Below are 24,250 nucleotides of genomic sequence, written 5' to 3'. Positions count from 1 at the left end.
GTTAAAGGATNAAAAATCTCCTTTGTAAAGTTTAAGTGCAATGGTAATCGTAATCAAAATGGAATTGTCACAAAAAGTTACCAGAAGACCATGCAGCCTTTCTCTTTTTCGTTTTTCCTTTTTAAGAAAAAGACAATGGATCGTATACAAGAGTTTGATATATCAACAAATAAAAAAATATAAATAAGAGGACATTACTTCCTCTATTTGAGTTGTCTAGTATGAATAAGTTGATCTTTTGGACGTATGGTGGCAAAATTGTGAAGATGTTTGACATCTTCTTCTTCTTGTTCTTTTTAAATCTTATTTTAATGTAGTAACAATTTTTTTAATTTTATAGTAGAAAAAGAAGAAGAATAGGAATAAAAAATGTTTTAGCAAAGAAATCTTTTTTGATGTTTTAACAAAGAACCTTGTTGCAAAGGAAGTGTAAAAATAAATAAAGTGTAAAGGGTATTTTTGTAAACATACACTTTTTAAATATAAATTATGCAAGATTTGTTTTTTCTAATACATCAAACCAAACAGTGTATAAAAAATAATGATTGCATAACTAATGCAAGTATTAATAATGCAAGCATTACTAATATACCCTATTTTGCATTATTCTTATACACTCTACCAAACGACCTATTGTAAATTGATAATTCATTCAAATTTTTAAATACTACGATTTGGACATAGTAATTTCCACAAGCAAAGATTATTCATATGAATGAACTAAATTTGAAAAATAACGTTCTGAAAAAAATTGGGATGACAAATTTACTACTACAGCAATAATATAAATCTTACAAATAAATCAAAAAAAAAATTATCGTGCACATTATAAATAGTCGGTTCCGGGTCGGGTCGAAAAGTCCTAAACCGCGTAATGTGTTTCGCGCGGGAGGACGTTGATGCTTGCGGATCTCTCTATATATAAGTGAAGTATGCAACCATTTTCCCTAGTCCTTCTCGCTTACAGCAGTGTGTTTTTACATACGAAGCAATGACGGACGGTCATCAGTTCAACAACATCTCTCTCGGCGGCCGTGGAGGCACCGTAAGTTGTTCTTACTCTCTTCTTGATTCTTGTTTTCTTTTTGTTCTCTTCGTTACTTGATTCCTACTTTCAAATGACCTTTTGCATGTGTTTTTCTTCTTCTTCTTAGGTGCATGCTTAAAACCCTAAATCTTGTTTATACTAGTATCGTTGTAACAGTTTCTTTTTAAACCCTAAATCTTTCCAATTTGTTATAATCTCGTCGTTTTTGTTGTTTAGATGGACTCTTGAAACCCTAGCCCTATTAATTGATGAATTTCTTGAACGTGATTGAACACTAGCAATATGAATTGATGAATTTCTTGAACGTGACTGAACCCTAGCAGTATGAATTGATGAATTTCTTGAACGTGACTGAACCCTTGCAGTATGAATTGATGTGTTTCTTGAACGTGACTGAACCCTAGCAGTATGAATTGATGAATTTCTTGGTGTTTGAACCTTAGCACTATGAATTGATGAGTTTCTTGAACGTGATTGAACCTAGCACTATGAATTAATGAATTTCTTGAACGTGATTGAACCCTAGCAATATGAATTGACAAATTTCTTGGACGTTGTTGAACCCTACCTTATGAATGGATGATTTTATTGTAATGTGATGTATTGTGCTCTGTTTGTTTAGTGCTTTTATTAGTTTTTAACTCTAATTAAGTGTCTTCATGGGATATTTCCATCTGTTTTGGGCCTATTTGAATAAAAGAAAAGGAAAAAACAGAAGAATTTGTAAGATACACACAAGGGAGAGTGCATGTTACCTTGGTAGAAAGATTTTATATTCAAGGTACATGTCTTGCATATATGTTAATGATGATGATATTTTATATAAAAATAATTTCTGAGAATGCAGAATACAGGACAGCTCAAGGTTCAGTCTGGAGGTATATTATGGAAGAAACAAGGTGGTGGTAAGGCTGTGGAAGTTGACAAGGATGATATAGTGGGCCTTACTTGGATGAAAGTTCCTCGAAGTAATCAGCTGGGTGTGCGGATTAAGGATGGTCTTTACTACAAATTTACCGGTTTCCGTGACCAGGTGAGTCTCTATTTTGCTTTTAGCAAGTTTTAGTTTATCAGCTTCATGAACTATTTCATTGCTGATGTAGTGGAATTGAAACAGCTCAATCAATGGAGAGAGACACAGACAATTAGCCATAATAATTTGGAAATTTTGGTACTAGGTTACTTAGTACATCGTAATTAGAAACCAAAGAATAGTTCAATTAAAGGAAAACCAGGAATCTTACAGGTTGACTGGTGACTTAATTGAATTTAGGTGTGACCAACAAGGGTGTGGTGGAGTGTTAAGTACTCCATCATCTTTTACCATAGGTCTCGGGCTCAAATGATTACGGAGTTGCTTTTGTTAGGGAGTTCAATGTGAATTTCCCAGGTCAAATCCGGGTGTAATTGGGCCCCAATGCATGTACTGGATACTAGATAAAAAACCAAATAATAAAAAATAAGTATTATGGGTGTTTTGGATCCCTAACACAGCTACTTTGGAACTGGCTACTGGAAGTGTTAGTGTCACAGTTCGACTACTATAGTTTTAGGCTGAGAGGAAAACAGGAACAAGGGGAGAGCAATGTTCTAAGTTTATTGAAGCCAAAGATTAAGTTCTGAGTTAATTGAAGCCAAAAGGCAAAGTTCTGAGTTTGTTGAAGCCAAAGAAAAGTGATTTTCTTCATATGTTACTGGTAGAAACTGACAATCTCTAACTTCTTTGTACTAATTTATACCTCTGAATCTGTGCAATGTATGTAATAGCTGGAGAACCTGTTGGATAGGAACAAATTCTTGCATTATTATCTTGTGTTGTCAGTTTTTGATGTCCCTTGCTTGTGTATTTACCTATTCGCAGGATGTTGCGAGTTTGACCACCTATTTCCAGAGTTCTTGTGGGATATCTCCGGAGGAAAAGCAGCTATCAATTAGTGGAAAAAATTGGGGAGAAGTCGATCTAAATGGTTGGGATATGTGCTTTCTGCTTTAGTACACTGGCTCCCTTGATTTTCTTATGCTTGACATACGTGTTTTTTCTTTTTCTGTAAATGAGTTGTAATTGAAATAACCTTAATTTTTACAAATAATTGGTTTTTAATGTCTTCAACTTAAGTGGCTGAATGCAAGTGGTTTGAATATGAAAGTTCACACTGCACATAATGCGTTTAATAGTCTTGCAATGGATCATATATGGAGTCAAGATTTAAATACCGAAGGGAGCTTTTATCTTAGTATTTCTTCTGTCTACATGGGGAACTGTTGATGACATCATTGGTTTTATACAATCTTCAAAGGGGTTATAATAGACATAAGAAAGTAAGTTGCAGGTTAGGAGGAGGACATATTGAAAATAAAGGCAAAAAGGTGAAGAGCCCCCCCCCCCCCTCTGGGATCCCATCTTTCTACTTCTGTTGTTAGACTACTAGTAATCACCAACTTATCTATTCCATGAGTTATTTACCCTACTTTAAACAGGTTCTAGTTTGGCTTTAAACAGGTTCTAGTTTGGCAATTCATATGTGAAATTTTAAGTGTGGGCACGATAATGCAATTTATTTGTTCCCACCTTATACTTCTTTCTTTTTGTTTGATATTCTCTTTGCTTTTTCTTCTTTTGGTATACACATGTGAACATGATCTTCTCTTGAAACATCTATTTTATTTGGAATGTGCACACATACTTGTTTTGACTCTGCTCCACCTTCTGCAGCAAATATGCTCGCTTTTCTTGTTGGTAATAAGCAAGCATTTGAGATATCACTGGCAGACGTTTCTCAAACACAGCTTCAAGGAAAAAATGATGTCATGTTGGAGTTCCATGTAGATGATACAACTGGGGCTAATGAGGTTACTTGTTGTCCTCAATGATTGCTGATGAGTTTTTTTTTTTCATTTGACATTGATGTGTTACTGATTTGCTGGCATTACAATCATTTTTACTTGAATGACACTTCTTGACTAATTCTTGAAAGCCACTCTATTCTCAGTAAGCCACTTTCATTGATTTCAGAAAGACTCACTGATGGAAATCAGCTTTCATATCCCTAATTCAAACACTCAATTTGTTGGTGATGAAAACCGACCTCCTGCTCAAGTAAGCAAAAGGCGTATCAATTCAATTTCTTGAATTCATTAGTGGAGATATCATTTAATCCCTTCTTTGACACGATAACTATTCTTGGTAATAACTGAGTAATATGATTTGTACATATTAGGTTTTTCGTGATAAAATTATGTCAATGGCTGATGTTGGTGCCGGAGGTGAGGAAGCTGTTGTCACATTTGACGGTATTGCCATACTTACTCCAAGGTTGGTTAACTGTTTTTCATGTTCAGTATCATTGTTATCTGTTTTTTGCTTCAGAGTGATTGATATGTGTCCATATGCTGCAGGGGTCGTTATAATGTGGAGCTTCATCTCTCATTCTTGCGCTTGCAAGGGCAAGCCAATGACTTTAAAATTCAGTACAGCAGCGTAGTCCGTATTTTTTTGTTGCCGAAGGTTATTTCTATGTTCAATGTTTTAGTTATGCCTACCCTTTTTAATTCCTTCATGAAGCTTTCTGAAATTGTCTTCATTGAACTTCTAAGCATTGTATAATTGAAATGACTTCTCTGCTTTGCAGCATAACCAACCACACACTTTGGTAGTTATCACTCTTGATCCTCCAATTAGGAAGGGCCAAACTTTGTATCCGCACATTGTATTGCAGGTATTGATTTGATGCACATATTAAATAATGACGTACATTCTGTTCTGGTACTAACCTGCTGCTTCTGTCTTACCAGTTTGAGACGGACAATGTGGTAGACCTTTCGCTGGCTTTAAGCGAAGACCTTCTAAATACAAAATACAAGGAGAGGCTGCTAATGGGTTACAAAGTAATATTTTTTTTGTGTTTATAGTCATTTGGATTTGCATCAACTGTGAAAATAGAAACGCAAGTTCATTGTTTGTCAAAAAAAGAAAAGAAATGCAAGTTCATTGTATTCACGTGTTTGGTGTTGTTAATTAATTATTAGCATTTAATAATAATTTTACTTATGAACCAGGGTCTTATCCATGATATCTTTACTCAAATTTTACGCGGCTTGTCTGGTTCCAAAGTTACTAAACCAGGGAAGTTCCGTAGTAGTCAAGATGGGTATGCGGTGAAGTCCTCATTGAAGGCTGAAGATGGACTCCTCTATCCTCTTGAGAAAAGCTTCTTCTTTTTACCTAAACCTCCAACACTTATACTGCATGAGGAGGTAAATTCAAGTTTTTGTAAAGCTCAAAATCTTGTGAGATACATCTTCATTCTTGAAAAACTGACCTATTGTATGATGCAATTAGATTGATTATGTGGAATTTGAGAGGCACGCTGCGGGCACGGCCAACATGCATTACTTTGATCTTCTCATCAGACTGAAAACTGAACAAGAACATCTTTTCCGGAATATCCAGAGAAATGAGTACCACAATCTTTTTGATTTCATCAGGTTAGCTTTACTTTCAAGCCTTCTTCTCGCTCAATCTCGGTTTAACAAGTCTGCTTAGTCTTTCTGACACAATCATTGAGTAATGCAGCGGAAAGGGTTTGAAAATAATGAACCTTAATGAAGCTCGGGCTACAGAAGGTGTTCCTGTTTTGCCCGATGATGACGATGATGCTGTTGATCCACATCTTGAGCGTATTAAGAATGAAGCGGGCGGGGATGACAGTGATGAAGAGGTAAACATGCCTATTTGTCATTTCATCATCTTCGACTCCATGGATGTCTCTCTAAGTCATTGTCAGAGTATCTTGTTGGATTCTAGTATCTTTGCTTACCCTTTGTGTTGTTGGAAATTCTTGAAATGCTGTCTGACATTCATAACCTTTCCAGGACGAAGATTTTGTCATCGATAAGGATGATGGAGGGTCTCCTACTGATGATTCTGGAGGGGATGAGTCTGATGCCAGTGGTAGTGGTGGTGAGGAGGAGGTATAATTGCCCTTTCACGTTTATATATTTTCAAGTTCTTATTTACAAATTGGAAAAATATGAGCTGACATTCATGTATGGTGGATTCAGAAACCTGCAAAGAAGAAGCCTAAAAAGGAGGGTACTGTGTCAAAGCCATCTACAAGCAGGAAAAAGGCAGATGATGATGGATCGAAGAAGAAAAAACAGAAAAAGAAGAAGGATCCAAATGCTCCGAAGAGGGCAATTAGTGCTTTCATGTACTTCTCGCAGAGTGAAAGGGAGGTAGGTGCTCTGTTACATGATTTCCTTCTTAGAAAACCAATGACTTCTCCCGCGTTCTGTGGTCTGTATGCCAGGTTTTTGTTCTGAGAATTATTGAAACATATAATGTTCATTTTGAAGGAAACAAGTCTTCATTCCACATCAGATGAATAAAAATAGGTACCCAATGCAGTTATCTAAGTCTAGCTTTTCTTACAGAATGTATTTAGAGTCTGGGCTACTCAAAACAACTGATCCATGCATGATCGTATTATTAACTACTACAAAATTTAGTCCATCATCAAGCTGATGAATCTGTAGCAGACTTAAAAGTGCCAGGGCCCATAATCCCATTTCCTTTAATGAAGGAGTCCATAATCCCATATTAGAATCCCTTTATTTATGATATAAATCCTGAAATAATTGAGTTCCTTGAACTGGTACCTTTCATGGGCATTTCATCCAATTAGAGGCATTCTGGGTGGTAGATTCATTTCCTTGAGGACAATGACATGTCTAGACAGCCTTCTGTTCTACCAGTGTAAAGGGCTTATTCCTAGTGCAGGGTTGCCTGAGAGACTTAGTGGCCTTACAGAGTAGGGTACTCGGTGGAAGAAAAAATAGGGACTAAATTGGTGATTAATGAGATGGGAGGCTCCTTATGATGGGTGTCAGTTAGGCCCAAGATGTATAAATTTAACAAAAGTTTATTATAATTTTTCTGGTTTGTTGGAAATTACACCCACCTGCTGTTACCGTATTAGCCTGCTTCTTTTTGTGAGTTGGTGTGTTTTCTTGCTTTGAGATACATTTCAAGACTCATCATGGTTGTAACATTCCATTCACTTCCCTTCCGTTTATTGTAGAATGTGAAGAAAAGTAATCCTGGAATTGCTTTCACTGAAGTAGGGAGGGTTCTTGGAGAGAGATGGAATAAGCTGTCAGGTTGGTTATTTTTGTGGCATTCTGGTATTTATCTTATTTGCTTCATTATTATATTTTCAAGGGCGGTTGATTCAATGCTCATGTTTGTTGCTGTCTGTTTTGTGTTTTCATTTTCTTCAATTATATTATTGGCTCACTTACTGTGTTAATGGTTTCTCAGCTGAGGAGAAAGAACCCTTTGAGGCCATGGCCAAGGCAGATAAGAAACGGTACAGTGAACAGATCAGTGATTACAAGAACCCTCAGCCAACTGTCGTGGATTCAGGGAATGAATCTGGGAGTTCTTAAGTGCAAAATCATTTAATCGAGTGTGGGAACTTAGAAGGTCGACGTGCCTAATCAGCAATTGTGGTTCATAGTTGGAGGTCTTGCTGCTAATGTTTTATGTGAAGCTCAAGTTTTGGGGGAAGTTGAGAATATAGGTTTCGTGAGGCACTTCTAATCAACATCTTAATGAAATATAATTGTTCGTGATATACTGGAGTACTCTAGATATTCCTCTATGTTATGTTAGCATAATCTAGGAGCTACATAAATTCTCCTTTAACTTAGTTTTCCGGATATGAAAAGGTAATTTTATAATTCGCTGTGCTTTTTATTAGAGATGTCTCTAGAATTTGAGGTTTATATGTTCCTGTTTCAGTTATTTTCAATTGATAACATAGCCAATATAAAATTGCAGATCTGTCCATGCCCTTTTACTTGATTACCAAATCCAATAATTTGTTGCAACACCTGGTAGCCGAATGTGAAAAATGTCGGACTTAGACGTCAATCTCTTGCCAAAATGATTAGAAACGATTGTAATTTGCATTTTTTTTAATCAATGGAAGCAGTTTAACTTGTACCAAAATGCACCACTTGGTTATGGTCAGTGAAATAGCTATGCGATACGGTAACAACAGTGGATCCCTCTACAGCATCATCAAGCCCGTCATAACAACTCCACATTGGCACATGATCCGCCCGAATATTCTATCAAGTATCAACCAGATGTAGGAATTCTGTTTCCATAGCCGTTGTTCAACGTGGTCTACCACGTCTCTGATCATTACAAACAATGTTGTGAATGCAGTGTCTTTGGGCGATCACCTTCTTCACCAGTGTCAATCACAATGTTGTGAATGCACAAAAGGTGGATGATCACGTTCTTCACGTAAGAAATTACCTGTCGAAACATAAACAGTTTACCATTTTGCTTGGTACTAGCTCATTAAGAAGGCTCTTTTTTTTAAAAAAAAAAATTAAATAAATAGTTGAAATTGGTATTTAGTTAATTGATAATAGGGCCCTTCTCAATTAAAATGACCAAAATTTCCCTAAAACGGTTTATTTAGAGGGAGTATATAAATTCTTTGCATGGAAAAAGATAAATGACAAAAAAAGAGATGGAGAGGGACCTGGGGATAAAATTAATTAACGTACTGTCCAGTTTGCTTAGCGAACGCAAGGGTAACATTGATCGGGTCGGGCTTATTCATCTGCTTCCTGGACTCTCCGACAACTTGTCTTTGTGAAAATTGAGTAATGTGATTGTAACTACTAGTTTCTTCGTGAAAAAATCATGCCAATTGGCTGGTCAGGTAGCTGTTGGTTTGACGGAATTGCAATACTTACTCCAAGGCTGGTTAAGCGCTTTCCATGTTGTTATCTATTTTATTTTGCTTCAGAGTGACTGGCAATGTACCCGCCCATATGCTGTAGGGTATTACAATGTTGAGCTTCATCTCTCATTCTTGCACTTGCATGGGCAAGCAAATGACTAGAGAATTCAGTACAACAGCCTAGTCCCCAAGGCTGTTCCCCGTTTAGCATCTTTATCAAATGTTTTAGTCATGCCTACAATCGTCTTCATTGAACTTTTAAGCAATTATATAATTGAAACCGACTTCTCTGCTTTTGCAGAATAATCAACCACACACTTTAGTAGTTGTCTGTCCCTCTAGATCCTCCGATTAAGAAGGGCCAAACTTTGTATATCCGTACATTTGTATTTGCAGGTATTGATTGATGCATATGGGATAATGACGTACATTCTATTTTTGGTATCACCTGCTCTTTTGTCTTACCAGTTTGAGACTTACAGTGTGGTAGACCTTTCACTGGCTTTAAGCCAAGATCTTTTAAATACGAAATACAAGGAGAGGGCGCTAACGAGTTACAAGGTAATTAGATTTTTTAATTATTTTTTGTGTTTATAGTCATTCGGATTTGCATCAACTGTGAAAAAAGCAGTGCAAGCTCATTGTGTTGATGTGTTGGGTGTTGTTGACTTCTCTAATTTGAATTATGAACCAGGTTCTTATCCATGATATCTTTACTCAAATTTTAAGCGGCTTGTCTGGTTCCAAAGTCACTAAACCAGGGAAGTTCCGTAGCAGTCAATATGTGGTGGAGACCTCACTGCAGGCTGAAGATGGACTCCTCTATCCTGCTTATTTATACTGCATGAGGAGGTATATTCACGTTACTGTAAAGCTCAAAATCTTGTGAGTATCATCTTCATTCTTGAAAAGACTGACCTTATTCATTATGCAATCAGATGGATTATGTGGAGTTTGAGAGGCATGCTGTAGGCACGGGCAACATGCATTACTTTGATCTTCTTGCCAGACTGAAAACTGAACAAGATTATTTTTTCCGGAACATCCAGAGAAATGAGTACTACAATCTTTTTGATTTCATCCGGTTAGCTTTACTTTCAAGTCTTGTTCTCTCTCAATTTGGGTTTAACAAGTCTGCTTAGCCTTTCTGACACAATCATTGAGTAATGCAGTGGAAAGGGTCTGAAACTATGAACCTTAATGAAGCTCGGGCTACAGAAGGTGTTCTTGTTTTGCCCAATGACGAGATGATGCTGTTGATGCACATCTTGAGCGTATTAAGAATGAAGCACGTGGGGATGGCAGGGATGAAGAGGTAACATGCCTATTTGTAATTTCATCGTCTTCAACTCCATGGTCGTCTTTCTCTAAGTTAGGATGAATCTGATGCCAGTGGTAGTGGTGGTGAGGACGTATAACTGCCCTTTCATGTTTATATATTTTCAAGTTCTAGTTTACAAATTGAAAAAATATGAGCTGACAGTCATGTATGCTGGCTTCAGAAACCTGCAAAGAAGAAACCAAAAAGGGAGGTTACTGTGTCAAAGCCATCACAAGCAGGTAAAAGGCCGACAATGATGCAAGATGATGCATTGAAGTATAAAAAAACAGAAAAAGAAGAGGGATCCAAATCCTCCGAAGAAGGCAATTAGTGCTTTCATGTACTTCTTGCAGAGTGAAAGGGAGGTAGGTATTTTGTTACATGATTCCCTTCCTAGTAAACCAATGACTTCTGCTGCGTTCTGTGGTCAGAATATAATGTTCATTTTGAAGGAAACAAAGTCTTCTTTCCGTATCAGTAGCTTTCCTCATATGAATATATTTGGAGGCCGGGCTACCAAAACCACTGATCCATGCATCATCATGTTATTAACAATCCTGAAATCATTTTCTATGAAGCAAAATAATCCTGAAATCATTTTCTATTAAGTTGGGAGGATTCCTGGAGAGATGGAATAAGCTGTCAGGGTGGTTTTGTGGCATTCTGGTAGTAATTTTATTTGTTTCATTATTTTATATTTAAAGGTGGTTGGTACAATGCTTGTCATGTTTGTTACAGTCTGTTTTGTGTTTTTTTCTTTAATTATCTTATATCTTAGGGCAGGTGATACATTTATAAGCTCACTTGCTGGATTAATGATTTTGCAGCTGAGGAGAAAAAACCCTTTGATGTCATGGCCAAAGGCAGATAAGAAGCGCTACAGCAAACAGATCAGTGATTACAGGAACCTTCAGCCGACTGCCATGGATTCAGGGAATGAATCTGAGAGTTCTTAAGTGCAAAATTATTCAGATTGAGTGTGGGAACTTAGAAGGTCCACGTGCCTAATCAGCAATTGCTGATCGTAGCTGAAAGTCCTTGCTGCTAACGTTTATGTGAAGCTCAAGTTTTGGGGCAGATGAGAAAATAGATTTCTTGAGGTACTTTTAATCAACAGCATAACTAATATAATAGTCGTTCATGACATTCTGGAGTATCTCTAAATATCCATCAGCATAATCTAGGAACTACGTAAATTCTCCTTAACCTGTATTTTCTCGTTACCAGAGGTGTATCTAGGATTTGTGTTTCGGAAGAAAGGGAGAGGCTAACAACAATTGTTTAACTGTTATAAGCCTTATAACAATTAGTAAGCAATATACAATCTTTTTACATTTTTGTACCATTAGCGTGTTGATAATTGCGAATCAACAAAGTTAAGTTTTTTTTTTTAAAATCATTTCTTTACAGAGGAAGATAGTATTGCTTTCAACTCGCTCTTACTAGTGTTCCTCCTGCCTCTTAAAGCAGATTTTAGTTTTACGAAAAAACTAGTAAATAGAAGAAAATATAAAATAACATTGACACAAAGTTGTATAGCTTGGTGTGAATTTGCATCTTTTCAATTTCGTCATTAACAGTTCAAAATTACAGAGAATTTCGCTACAATAAATGCATACAAAGTTAGTTTAAGGACATAAATATATGATGAGAGAGTTTGGTTTGGTGATAACATGTATAGGACAATGATGGTCTAACAAGCTTCTCCTGGCTTGCAATTTAGTGCCCCTGAAAATCTTGTAATCCAAGTGACTTGATCCCCTGAGGCTGATACAACCCCATCAAAAAGCTGTATGTGTTTCTGGGTCCAATCTGGATCTCCAGATTCAACAAAGAATGCTCCATTCATGAATAGATCACCTTGTGATCTCCATGACCATTGTTTCCACACTGATTCTGGGGAATATTCCCTCTTTGTTACCTCTTTCTTGAACATGTCAGGAGGAGCAATGAAACGATTACCTTGACTAATAATAGTGGGATGTTGGCTACCGCCAATAGCATACATATTCCAATGTGTGTAGTCATTGTTAACCACATGAATAAAACCCCATCTGCACCTTGGCATTCTCTGTATCAATCTCTTCCCAAAATGATTATAAGCCACGGTAATTTGCATCCTTTGATCAATTGAAGAACTGTCACTCGCACCAAAAAGCATCACCTCATTATGATCAGTGAAATGACTATTCGATATGGTAACAGCAGTGGATCCCTCAATAGCATCAACAAGCCCATCATAACAACTCCACATTGAGACATGATCCACCCATATATTCGATGAACCAAATATAGAAATACCATCTCCGTCACTCTGTGTCCGTTGTCCAACGTGGTCCATTGCATCTCTGATCATCCCACCACTGCCCACCACAATATCATGAATGCGGAGACCGTGGATGATCACGTTCTTCACGTACTGGAGCATGAAACCTGTCCAGACATAATATAATATAAGATTTCAATTTTTTATTTTTTTTTTTAAAAAATAAATATTTGATTGCGAGCTCAATAAATACCTGCTCCATTAGCAATGTGAACATTAACTCCACGGCCGTCAATGGTCTTATCACTTTGCACTATGAGTTCCTGGTGTAGCCTAATGGTCATACTTTTAGCAAATATGATCCATAATGGCTCCTTTTGAATGACACCATAACGGAGGGTTCCCGGCTTAGGGTCGCTAGTGTCGTCGGAAGAATCCGTGACGACGTAGATTTCGCCGGCTTTTCCTCCGGTAGTCCCTTTTGCAAAGCCCATTGCACAATCAGCTAACCTTTTGCGATTGTCGGCCCAATCAGGTTGGCATCTCCAGCACCTATCAATTGGGTTGGTAACTGAGCAAGGCCCATCGTATTTTTTGCCGCCTCCTTTTAATTCCCTCCTTGTTCCATTTATTGCCAGCTTCGCTTCCTTTATTTCCTTCAAGGCCCTGTTTTGTAGTGTTTGTTTTAAATTAGAAAGGTCACAAATAATTAAATTGTTACCCAGTTTTAGTGAAATTGAAGTTGTTCTTAAGAAAGTTGTTGCAAAAAAACAGTAAATATTTGAAGCACAGACCAAAAATATCTTTTCATGTGTAAATGTCACCTAATTAAATAGTACTACTATTGATGTCACTATAATTGCGAGGCTTAAAAGGATCAAAAAGATTTTAAAAAGAGAAATTAGTGAATTTAACGTACTGTCCAGTTTCCTTAGCAAATGCAAGGGTGACATTGATGGGGTCGGGCTTGTAAGCCTTTATGGCCCATTCATCTGCTTCCTGGGCTCTCCTCCTCCACACCTCATCAAACTCACCAATGTGACCATTTATTACCAAAAATGTGGAAAATAGTAACAGAGACAAATATACCAGCTTTGTTCCTCCCATTTAAAGATTTATGATAATTTAACTAGTTAAAGTATTTTTTTTTCTAAATAAAAACGAAAGAAGGTCTTAATTGGGTCAAACCCTTTGGCTGTTTAGAGGTGAGACCCTCTTTGTTGTAGCCTAAAATAGCAACAACGTAAAGAGATGTGTTTTTTGTTGATGGAAAAAATGTAGTTTAAATACTAATGGACAAATAGCGTAAAATGTGCATAGCCATTATCTTTCAAAGGCAAACAACTTATACAAGTGCATGGTTGGTTAATTAAAAACTTATGGTCCAAAAATGCCCGAAGATTAATTCTTCCTCTATAGACATTGATTAGTTGGTTGATAGTCTTTATAAACGTATAATAAATCATGCATTAGACGTAAATGAAGAACTATATATATAAGGCCTTAAAATTGAAGGGGATAAGGATATAGTTAGAGCATTTCATTTTCAAGAGTAGTAGAAATTTTGAGAAGGTGCATATATAAATGTTGTGGAGGTTACATAACCACAGAGTAACAATGAGAATCATACTTACTATTCTAGATGATCATATCAACAAACTTTGGAGAAATCAAACTTCCCGTATAAACAAAACCATCTTGAATGCTACTTGCATGTATGTTCGATTGCTTGATACATAATGCGTCCTAAAACCCATTCCATCCAAACAGAAGTAGCTAAGTAGCACTTCATATGCATCCACTTCAACGAGTGGTATCTCTCCATACATCTCATCTGAGATATTAAATGAAACCACAGAATCCCTTGGGCAATAACCGAGCCAATGAAATGCTCCATGTAGAAATGCCAAACATAATTCCCTATCAGATATAGTAGTTGCACTCATCCTATCTGAGGTTTTGTCTCCAGGAACCACTTTTAAGTGCTAGAATTTCATCGGATACTTCGTCATGCGTGTCAATTCTAAGGATCTCATGGTCATCCCTAGTATCGCCATATCCCAATCCATAAACATATTCCTCTTGTACATGGCTTGGAAGTCTTATTGACTCTCTTGTAGAGGAGTTCCATAAAAATAATACGGATGGCTCTACTTCTTCATCATTCCAACTAATCCAAAACCCGATAAAAAATAAACCATCACAACAACAATAGACTCTACCATCAATAGGTTTACATCTTGACGGGTAATCCAGTCGGCGTATATCCTCAACAAGTTTAGACGAAGAAGATAAAAGAAGAAGTATACAAGTTAAAAGAATTACGGTACTTACCGCGCGGCACTTGGGTAATAAGCAGTTTTTGGGAATTTTGATTCGTATTGAGATGCTTCTTTATAAAGTAAGGTTTAGATATTAACGTATTCCACAATTTTAAAACACACTTAAATTGGAAAAAAAACAGGAGTTCTATAATTATTTCTTCGTGACTTCCCATGATTTAGGATAGAAAAAAAAAATGAAGATGGCGCAAATAGAGAACAATTTGTTGATTTGACTTTTGAGAAGGCCAACAAACTGTTAGATTCCTTATAGATATAAAATTTGATTTCCAATAGGAGACATGAGGGTGTAGAATTGCAAGTAAATCTCACTTTCAAACAGAAGGTTATGAATTCGAGAGGAAAAAATTTGGGTAACAAACAACAAAATTCATATTTATGTATGCTATAGCAAAATTTACATAATTGCGCTGCATAGCAAATATATACCGGTATAATTTGCTATACATATACAATTGTATGATTCGCTGGCCTAAATTGTATAATTCGCTGGCCTCGCTATACATATACAATTGTATGATTCGCTCGCCTATTTTGCTGCAATTGTATAATTCGCTGACCTATTTCACTGCAATTGTATAATTCACTGACCTATTTCACTGCAATATATGTATAAAATTTGCTTTGTATATAATTGGATTGAAGTAAAATATTTGTATATTGTATAATTATAAATGTATAGGAAGAAGATATATGTTTTTCTCTCGCTTTATACAAAAACAGAAACATATGTTGTATAAAGCGAGAGAAAATTGTATTTCACTGCAATTGTATAATTCGCTAGCCTTTTTTGCAACAATATTTGTATAAAATTTGCATTTGTATACAATTGAATCGAAGTAAAATGTTTGTAAATTATATAATTAAGTGTATAGCACGAAGATATATGTTTTTGTATGTGTATATACAATTTTCTCTCGCTTTATATAAAACAGAAACACAATTTATACACTTCTGTTATATAAAGCGAGAAAGGCGAGCAGAGGGAGAAATGTAAGCGTAAGTTTTGATAGAGAGGCAACTGATAAACGTTTGCTATGGAACACAATTAAATCAAACAATAGCTACTCTATTTATTCAAAATTATTAATTTGTTATTATATACAATTATCCCAAAAAATTTCCCAATAGGATTCCACCTTCGACAACGAAAAACAAATTTTAATTCAAGTTCATATTGACTCGCCCCCTATCCCTCAATGTTCCTAACCCTCACCACTTGATTGCTCCCGATCCACCCACGTCACATTCCATTTTCTAAATTACATATAAATATTTTTTTTACTTGCTTATCAAGTACTAGAAAATAAAATAAGAAAATCACTTATTTTCTTTTTTTAAAAAAAACAACATAGTTTTTCATATACCAATTAATATACACTACGAAAAAGTTAAAATTTGATTATTAAGTGCTTTTCTTTTTTCAAAATTTTCCCGGTGAGTATTAGTTAAAACGAATCTACTAACTTTTATTTAGTTTTTATTGTTAAATTCATAAAAACAGTTAATTGCGAGCCCACTAATTATGATGAATATAATAAATTCAAGAGCAATTTAAAATACATAATCTTCAAAATTTGACTAGGACGAGTATTTGTTTTGCAATTTGTAAGGGTCTTGTACGATAAGATGTGCAAGTCTTGTTTTTACAGTATATCAAACACTTAATAATCAATTGTATATTAAGAAGGCTTGATTAAATCCATTGATTAAGAAGGCTTCTTTAACAAGGGAAAACCATTTCAAAAAGGAGTATTTTTTCAGAAAAAGTGATCTGCATATTTTCCGGAGAGGAAAGAATGTGCTAAGCTTAAACTTAGCTCTAAGAATAGTTTACTTATTAAAAGCAAAACATACAATATAAACAGTCAAACAGAACAAGTGAATTGCAATAAATATCCAGAAAATCATCATCAATAGTTTCAACGTTGAGCATAAATTTATTAGGTGTAAAACTCTACTGAAATTAACCCATAATCTTAATAATATAGCAGATTTAACTATAAGAACCTTAAAGATTAAACCCGTAAAGCTTAAATCGTGGATCCACCCCTCCCAACCCTGGAATTTTCAAATGCTAACCACATAGAGAATCAGGAAAAGTTCCATGAAGAACATTATATCAATCAATTCATTACACCTCAAATTCGAATCTAGTTGAATTCACTTCACTCTTATTTTCAGATCATTTGATTTCGGTATTGCTAAATAATTTGTCTTTTAATACAGAAAGGCAAATCTCCCCCACCCCCACAGATAAAAAGAAGAAAAAATTAAAAAGGAAGGAAAAGAGATTGTGGTATTTTGTAGGTGTGTCTTGGCTAGATTCCCCATATTTCAAGTGGAGAAATTCTAAAAAATAATAATAATAAAGAGGCACCAGAACTTGGCCTGTGAAAATTGCATAGCTATAAAAGCAAAACCCTGTAATACTTATTCCAAAACTTTGACCATATATAGCAAAAATTCTTACTTCAGAAACGTTATTTACTCATCAAGTCAGTTACTTCTTTTGCAGTTTACTTCTTTATTCTCCTAGCTTACTTTTCCAGATAACCTGGCAGCTAAAGGCTATGCAACTGCATAAATGGAAATTTAGGCAGCATCAACTTAACAGATTTTCACCCCTGAATTCAAAGTTAAAGACAAATGTAAGGGCATTTTGGTGCAGTAAAGATCACTGCATATAAAGTGCAGTGAAATACCTCTTCTTCCTAAATGAAATCTTACAGGGAAATAAAGTGCATGTGGGACACAAAACAGGAGACAGATTAAAGCTTGTATAGCTTACTATTTTCCGTCTATTGTGATACGCATAGGCTAACACCTAGGCCACATGAGAAATGAGCAAAAGACAAATAAGCAAAAGGGATTAACCTCATGATGAAAACTAGAACTAATTTTTTAACTAAACAAGATTAGATACCTGGCATTTGAGCATTGTAAACATCAGTAATATCAAATTAAAGCCTAAAAAAGGTGTGTAATATGAGGGAAGACACACAGACAAAAAATCAGATTACTTTCTGCAATATATGTGAACCTACAAAGCCATAGGTTAGTAAATACTTTCAAATATGAAAATCAACAGATGCTGGGATAAAACTCAAAAAGATTAGTCAGAAAGCTTCAGCAGAAAGATCTAGTGGTCACTTTCCCATCATATGCCAACAAAGCAAACCAAACAGCATAAAAGGGCCTGTTTACCAAGGTTTCGACATACAAAAATCTATAAGAAATACCATGATATCCCTACGTGATGTCTACCATGTTGTGGCAGCCACTATACCTTTATATGTTGTCATGATCTTAGCCTATATCTCTGTAAGGTGGGGGAAACTCTTTTCACCAGAGCAATGCTCTGGAATCAACAAGTTTGTAGCGAAATTTTCAATACCTTTATTGTCCTTCCAAGTGATATCAGGAAGCAACCTCTACAAAGTAAACCTGAAGCTTCTATTAGCAGATTTCATTCAAAAATTTCTTGCTGTCTTTCTACTGGCAATTTTATCCAAACTGAAGCCCAAAGGAAACCTGACTTGGATCATAACAGGTCTTTCAGTTTCCACCCTTCCAAACACCTTAATTTTGGGGATCCCGCTAATTAAGGCCATTTTTGGGGATGCGGCAGCAGAACTACTAGCGCAGCTAATTGCACTACAGAGTTTAGTCTGGTACAACCTCCTCCTACTCCTATTCGAGCTCCATGCAACAAAAGAATCTTATGTGATGTCACCATCAGAAGTAGCAGGTATGTACACAGATAACAGAATAATGGTTCCAAAACATAGAATATCTATTTGGATGGCATCCATGTAGCAGAACCTATTTAAAGCTCTCCAATTTTAACTGTTAAGAACCAAAAAGCAATATATTGTAGATGTGATAAGTGAGTGAAGAATCCTACTCTGGGCCCCACAAATTCCAAATTAGCCTGTATCATATGATCTTTGGATAAACTAATATGTGATATCATGAAGCATGACAAAACTCTATTTTAAGAAATGTTCCGTTTCCATTTTCAAAGCTAGTCAGAATTAAGAATGAATCACAACTTGCTTCATCTCTTAAAGCACATTGATCAATCCTAAAACTTATTATTGTAGTTTGGCAGCAAAAACTCAAGAACTAAGAGGTGAACAGTCTCCAATAAAATATAAGTTTGCTTTACCAAAATGAGTTGATTCATCTACTTGTGAGAGACAAATACTTCCAACTCATCTGAATGAAACAAACAGGAAGTTTGCTGAGATAACCCCTTCAACAATGAAAAAAGTAGACAGTAGCCATAATTGGTCCCTGAAGTTCCGAACTAACCAAATTACTATATGATGCAACCAACCAGCTTTATTTTTACTTCCCTTAAGCCCCCCTTCCCCATACTCCACCCCACCCCCGCCCCAAAAACAAAAAAAAAAAAGAACAAAAAGACAAATAGAACAGCTCACTAGAAGTTAGCAATTTGTAAGTTATAAATGATGACCATACCAACATGTCGACTATTTATGCAGACATTACATCATTATGCATGCTCTTTTGTCTTAATACATAAATTTCTACCATTCAAAGTAGAGCTTGAGGTCCCTGGAGAACCAGAACTAGAAGAGGACGGTGAGGAGGAAGCGACAGACAGACCCCCAAGGAAGAAAACAATTATGGTAATTCTTCTAACAGTTGGAAGGGAACTCATAATAAATCCTAATACACATGCAACTCTAGCCGGTATTATTTGGTCAAGCATACACTTCAGGTAAAGCCTTACTAAGCCTCTCTAGAAACCCAAAACCTATCTTCTACAGAAACACCACATTAAAAATCAATGGACTTATTTTTTTTACACAAAATGAAGTGCAGGTGGGGAGTCGATCTGCCAAAAATTGTTGAACAATCAATATCAATACTTTCAGATGGTGGACTAGGAATGGCAATGTTTAGCATAGGTACACAAAAGAAAATAAGCACTCATCACACGAAGTACTAGCGAATTACCAAAAAAGAAAAATGGCCAGCCACTCATATTGCATTAATTCAACAGGTGTTTTCATGGCATCCCAAGATAGTATTATAGCATGCGGAACCAAAAAGGCAATATTAGCAATGGCACTGAAGTTTGTTCTTGGACCTGTTCTCATGGCAATCTCATCTATTGTTGTTGGACTAAAGGGAAAATTGTTTAGATTGGCAATAGTACAGGTGAAACTAAATTGTTTTCTGTTGTCAATTCATGCCAGATTACTCAATGCTGTACTTTCTACTGCAGGCAGCCCTTCCCCAAGGAATCGTTCCTTTTGTGTTTGCCAAGGAGTATAACATACATCCAACCATCTTAAGTACAGGGTACCAGATACAATTATCATCTCAAAACTTTTAACTCCTCCACTAAGAAAATTTTAAGCAGATATGATTTTTCTGATGTGGTTTCATTCTGATTGCAGGGTAATCTTTGGCATGCTGATTGCAATACCAATTGCTTTGGCATACTATTTCCTGTTGGAAATATGAAACTCAGACATGGTCATCGCAGTTAGCAGTTATTCAAAAATTCGTCAGGGATACAGTTTGCTCTTCTCTAACAAATTCAACTGTAGAGGGTTACGATAAGGAAAAGGCGAAAATCTTATTGACTATAGTTCTTGTATAAAAGAATAAATGATAAATGTGTGTCAATTTATCTTACCAACTCATTTATTATATTAAAACAAGAGCTAGCAATTAGCATGCATGAATAAATCCAATTTCAGCAATGAATAGTCAGTCTCCGAGTTCAAGCATTTCAGAGAGAGAGAATGACAAGAACGGTATTGATGAGAGCATGTCATTATCTGTTCTCTACACAAAATTACAGAAAACCTAAGTAAAAATCAGATACGATATGAGTAAAAACGGGAACAACCATAGAAATGAAACTAGTTTTACTACAATCTAACAATTATAAGATTACAACTGTGGACTTAAGAAAACAAAGAAATGAAATACTAGAGATTAGTCAGATTACCATAAAAGAGTTCCTATATTATCAAAGAGAACAACTAGGAGGTGATCCAGATCAAGAAACTTTAAGATAGTCAGCAGTCAGCACATGTTAGAACGACAAAACTAATGAATTCTCAAGCATAGCATCATATCAATAGATACTACGACTGAAGTAAGTACTCAAACTTAAACAACAGATGAAATCACATTCTGCAAATTAAAGTAGGATAAACAGCAAAGGTCCACCAGAGCGGAGAAAGCACTTGATTGAGCTAAAATAGTTAAAACCTTATTCCGTAATTCCCCACATTAAACATCCAACTACAAAATAGTAAATTTGCAAGGCACAAAATGCGCAATTAAGGTATAAGCATGAGAGAAGCAAATCCGATTAACAGTAATTAACTCACTCTACATCAAACCCTTTCTCTTGAAGCTCAGAAATGACCTCATTCCTCATCCTCGTCCACAGCTTGAAGGCTTCTTGGTCAACTTTCTTATCCTGCAATGCTTTCTGATAATTGTATGAATCTTTATCAGATTCAATGATTCCCTTGGGACCAATTGTAGTTCCAATCATCCCACCTTTGGCAACGAATTCTTCCATGGCTTTCTCGTCACCTGGATATGGAAATTTCCGGCGTTCGTATAGATGTGCTAATTCTTTTTCTTCCTTTGGCCGTGGCTTTAAAGTCCACCAACCAAGCGGCGAGGTTTCATTCCACACCCACGCCACACCAAACAGAGTGTAAGTACAGAGCAAAGCTTTTCCCACTTGCTTCCAGAAGTGATAATCTTCTTTCCCTAATCCGACTCTCTTCAGATACTTCTGGGCATCGAATGATTTTGCCATTGAAGCACCTGCTTTGGTACGCATCCTCAGACTATTTAGACGAAAAGCCCTTGCTAATCGCTACTGTCCAGTTAAAAAGGAGTGGGATCGACCAACAATCCCCTAATGTTTTAATTGACGCGGTGGTTTCTGGAATTCTTTCTCAATTTTTTCCAAAAAAAAAAAAATAATAATAATAATTTTTAATAGATTGTATAAGAATAATGCAAAATAAGGTATATTAGTAATACTTGTATTACTAGTGCTTGTATTAGTTATGTTTGAATTATTTTTTATACATTATTTGATTTGATATATTAGAAAAAACAAATCTTGCATAATTTCTATTTAAAAATTTATGTTTACAAAAATACCCTTCACACTTTATATCAATAACTTAATAAACAATCTCTTGAATGAAAAATTGTGTTTTATTTAAATTTATGAAATTATTTTAGATCAAAAAAATTTTAAAATTGTCCTATTTTGTCTTGTGTATTACAAACACTATAATTACAACCAAAATATAAAAAAAAAATATACATATTTAGATTAAAAAAAGAACATATACATACTGAAATTTATTTATTTATATATATATATATATATATATATATTGAAATTCAAATTCAAATAACCAAGTTATTAGAAAAACGGTCTAAAACTTAATTTAATGAATCTTACAAATAGTAAAATATTCAAATGGATGTGTCTACATATACATAATGCATGTGCTATATTGAACAAATCCTCTTGGTCTGGTAATGTGAATAGCCCCTAGACTTTGGTGGAGCATCATTTTCACTAACATATCATGTCTTTACTTTTTTGCTACCATATTTTCAGAAAATTACTCCATGTCTTGTACGAGAATAATCGAATCAGAAATCATTAGATGATTTTGAAATTTTGTTGCTAAAAAATTTAGCAAAATCAGCTACAAATAGTCTACAATCCCTTAAAAATGTAGAAGATACATTATAAATTGTATTGAATGTATAACTCAAAACAAAGTCGTATAAAAACTTACAGAGTATCGTTTTATTGTTGCATAATATCTTGCACAAATTTAACATCAAATGGGTGATCTGATATAATAACCTTTCAGTTTTCTTGTCCTCGTAAACAACCACTGATTACCAGTCAATTCGCTTTGATCCATAGTATTAATATTTTGTTTATGATACATTGCAACTTAATAATGTATAATATATCATATTTATATCTGATACATTATGACACATTCAATAATATTATTTTGTATCAAGTACATAATATGTAAAGATTGATACTTGATTCATTAGATTAAAACACATTATATATCTTAAAAATTGTCTAGTGATACATAATTCTTCAAATCACAATATATTTATAACTTGATACATTGAGAATAACTATGAACATTAGTTATATTTTGTATCAAATACAAGAAATGTTATGAGTGACACATACTACATTACATTTATATGTTGTAATGTGATAAATTTAGGGTTTTATGAATAACAAGCTTAGAGTTTTATGTATCAAACAATTAAATCGAATAATGATACATTGCAATATAATAAAATTACTTTTTCAGTAATGTATGATACATTTGAATCAACTACTAGATGCAAGATTGAATATAAAAAATAGTGTAAAAATATATAGAAAATTGTTACCTTTAGTAGATTGAGTCAAGAAATTATAGATGAAACTTTAGTACCCTTTTCAGTAATGTTTCAGGCATTTGAATCAAGTAATAGATACAATATTGAACATAAAAAAAGCGTAGAAATAAATTAAAAATCCTTACCTTTGATAGAGTAGGTCGAGAAACTGTAAATGAAACTTTTCTACTTATTTTTTTTAAGGAGCATGACTCATATCAGGAAATAAGGATGAATTCTTTGTTTGAAGAAAAAGATGGCAGTTAAGAAGACAATACGAAAATATTTCAATTAATTGATTTGAATTAATTGACTAGAGAGAGAATCCTTTCACAGTTCGAATTGAGATGATTGTGACTGATAAAATTGTAAAGTGAAATTAGGGAGAAATTAAAGGTGTGAGAAAAGAAAAGAAAAAGGTGGGTTAGGGCTGGACACATATGTATCTGATTGACTTAAAAATTAGGGAAAAATAAGAGATTTTGAAAATATTTTAAAATACTAGGGTATAACGGAAATTATGAAAAATAAAAATGTGCATATAGATAATTTATCTCATCTTTATTTGCACATTAGTCTCCTAGAAAGTCCTATAAATAGAGGGCTCTCATTCGTAAATTTTGCAAGTCGTTATTTTATTTTTTAAAAATAGCTTTAGTTAAGTAATATCTCACCAATTTATTACTTTTTATATCATTGATTAAGTTATTATAATAGTTAATAAATTTGTTATTTTTTTTGTTATTTAAATAACAATTAATTAGTGACGTAAAATGTTAAAAGATATAAAGAATGAATAAATATATCAATTGCAAATTGAATTACAAATGAATGTGTCTTTAATTTGTTTGTAAATTTCATTAAAATTTAAATAAAAACTTAAATGTTATTCTATAACTTTGCCAAAGTCGAAAGCAAAAATGGTACATTGGTTGATTCTACTCTCTGTTCTTATATATCCTTATTTTCATTATTATTGTTGTCAAAAGTCGGTAATAACTCAAAACTCAAAAATGATTTTTTTAGAGCATACCATTACAACTGGTACTCATTATC

The 24,250-nt window shown here is 34.8% G+C and overlaps 4 protein-coding genes across 4 annotated transcripts; 2 read left to right on the top strand and 2 right to left on the bottom strand.

The window, feature by feature from the left end:
- Positions 1–892: 892 nt before the first annotated feature.
- On the top strand, positions 893–7,834 carry LOC107011198 (FACT complex subunit SSRP1). Its single transcript, XM_015210599.2, has 16 exons — positions 893–1,045; positions 1,896–2,081; positions 2,910–3,015; positions 3,762–3,898; positions 4,062–4,145; positions 4,267–4,361; positions 4,445–4,553; positions 4,678–4,764; positions 4,841–4,933; positions 5,105–5,302; positions 5,388–5,533; positions 5,622–5,766; positions 5,921–6,019; positions 6,110–6,283; positions 7,129–7,207; positions 7,368–7,834. Exons 1-16 carry the CDS (start codon positions 992–994, stop codon positions 7,493–7,495), a joined length of 1,920 nt encoding a protein of 639 aa, XP_015066085.1. The 5' UTR covers positions 893–991; the 3' UTR covers positions 7,496–7,834.
- Positions 7,835–11,654: 3,820 nt separating this feature from the next.
- On the bottom strand, positions 11,655–13,656 carry LOC107011196 (probable pectate lyase P59). Its single transcript, XM_015210596.2, has 3 exons — positions 13,318–13,656; positions 12,652–13,064; positions 11,655–12,565 (listed from the first exon to the last, which is right to left on the bottom strand). Exons 1-3 carry the CDS (start codon positions 13,503–13,505, stop codon positions 11,826–11,828), a joined length of 1,341 nt encoding a protein of 446 aa, XP_015066082.1. The 5' UTR covers positions 13,506–13,656; the 3' UTR covers positions 11,655–11,825.
- Positions 13,657–17,048: 3,392 nt separating this feature from the next.
- LOC107011197 (auxin efflux carrier component 8) lies at positions 17,049–20,774 on the top strand. Its single transcript, XM_015210597.2, has 6 exons — positions 17,049–18,491; positions 19,313–19,490; positions 19,595–19,680; positions 19,776–19,933; positions 20,001–20,077; positions 20,176–20,774. Exons 1-6 carry the CDS (start codon positions 17,984–17,986, stop codon positions 20,240–20,242), a joined length of 1,074 nt encoding a protein of 357 aa, XP_015066083.1. The 5' UTR covers positions 17,049–17,983; the 3' UTR covers positions 20,243–20,774.
- A 147-nt stretch (positions 20,775–20,921) lies between these two features.
- On the bottom strand, positions 20,922–21,678 carry LOC107011195. The gene has a single exon (XM_015210595.2). It carries the CDS (start codon positions 21,588–21,590, stop codon positions 21,120–21,122), a length of 471 nt encoding a protein of 156 aa, XP_015066081.1. The 5' UTR covers positions 21,591–21,678; the 3' UTR covers positions 20,922–21,119.
- Between the last annotated feature and the right edge of the window lie 2,572 nt (positions 21,679–24,250).

This window comes from Solanum pennellii, chromosome 2 (genome assembly GCF_001406875.1).
Source record: "Solanum pennellii chromosome 2, SPENNV200".
Lineage (NCBI taxonomy): Eukaryota > Viridiplantae > Streptophyta > Magnoliopsida > Solanales > Solanaceae > Solanum > Solanum pennellii.
The sequence above is the reverse complement of the archived record's forward strand: the minus strand, read 5'-3'. Positions and strand labels throughout refer to the sequence as shown.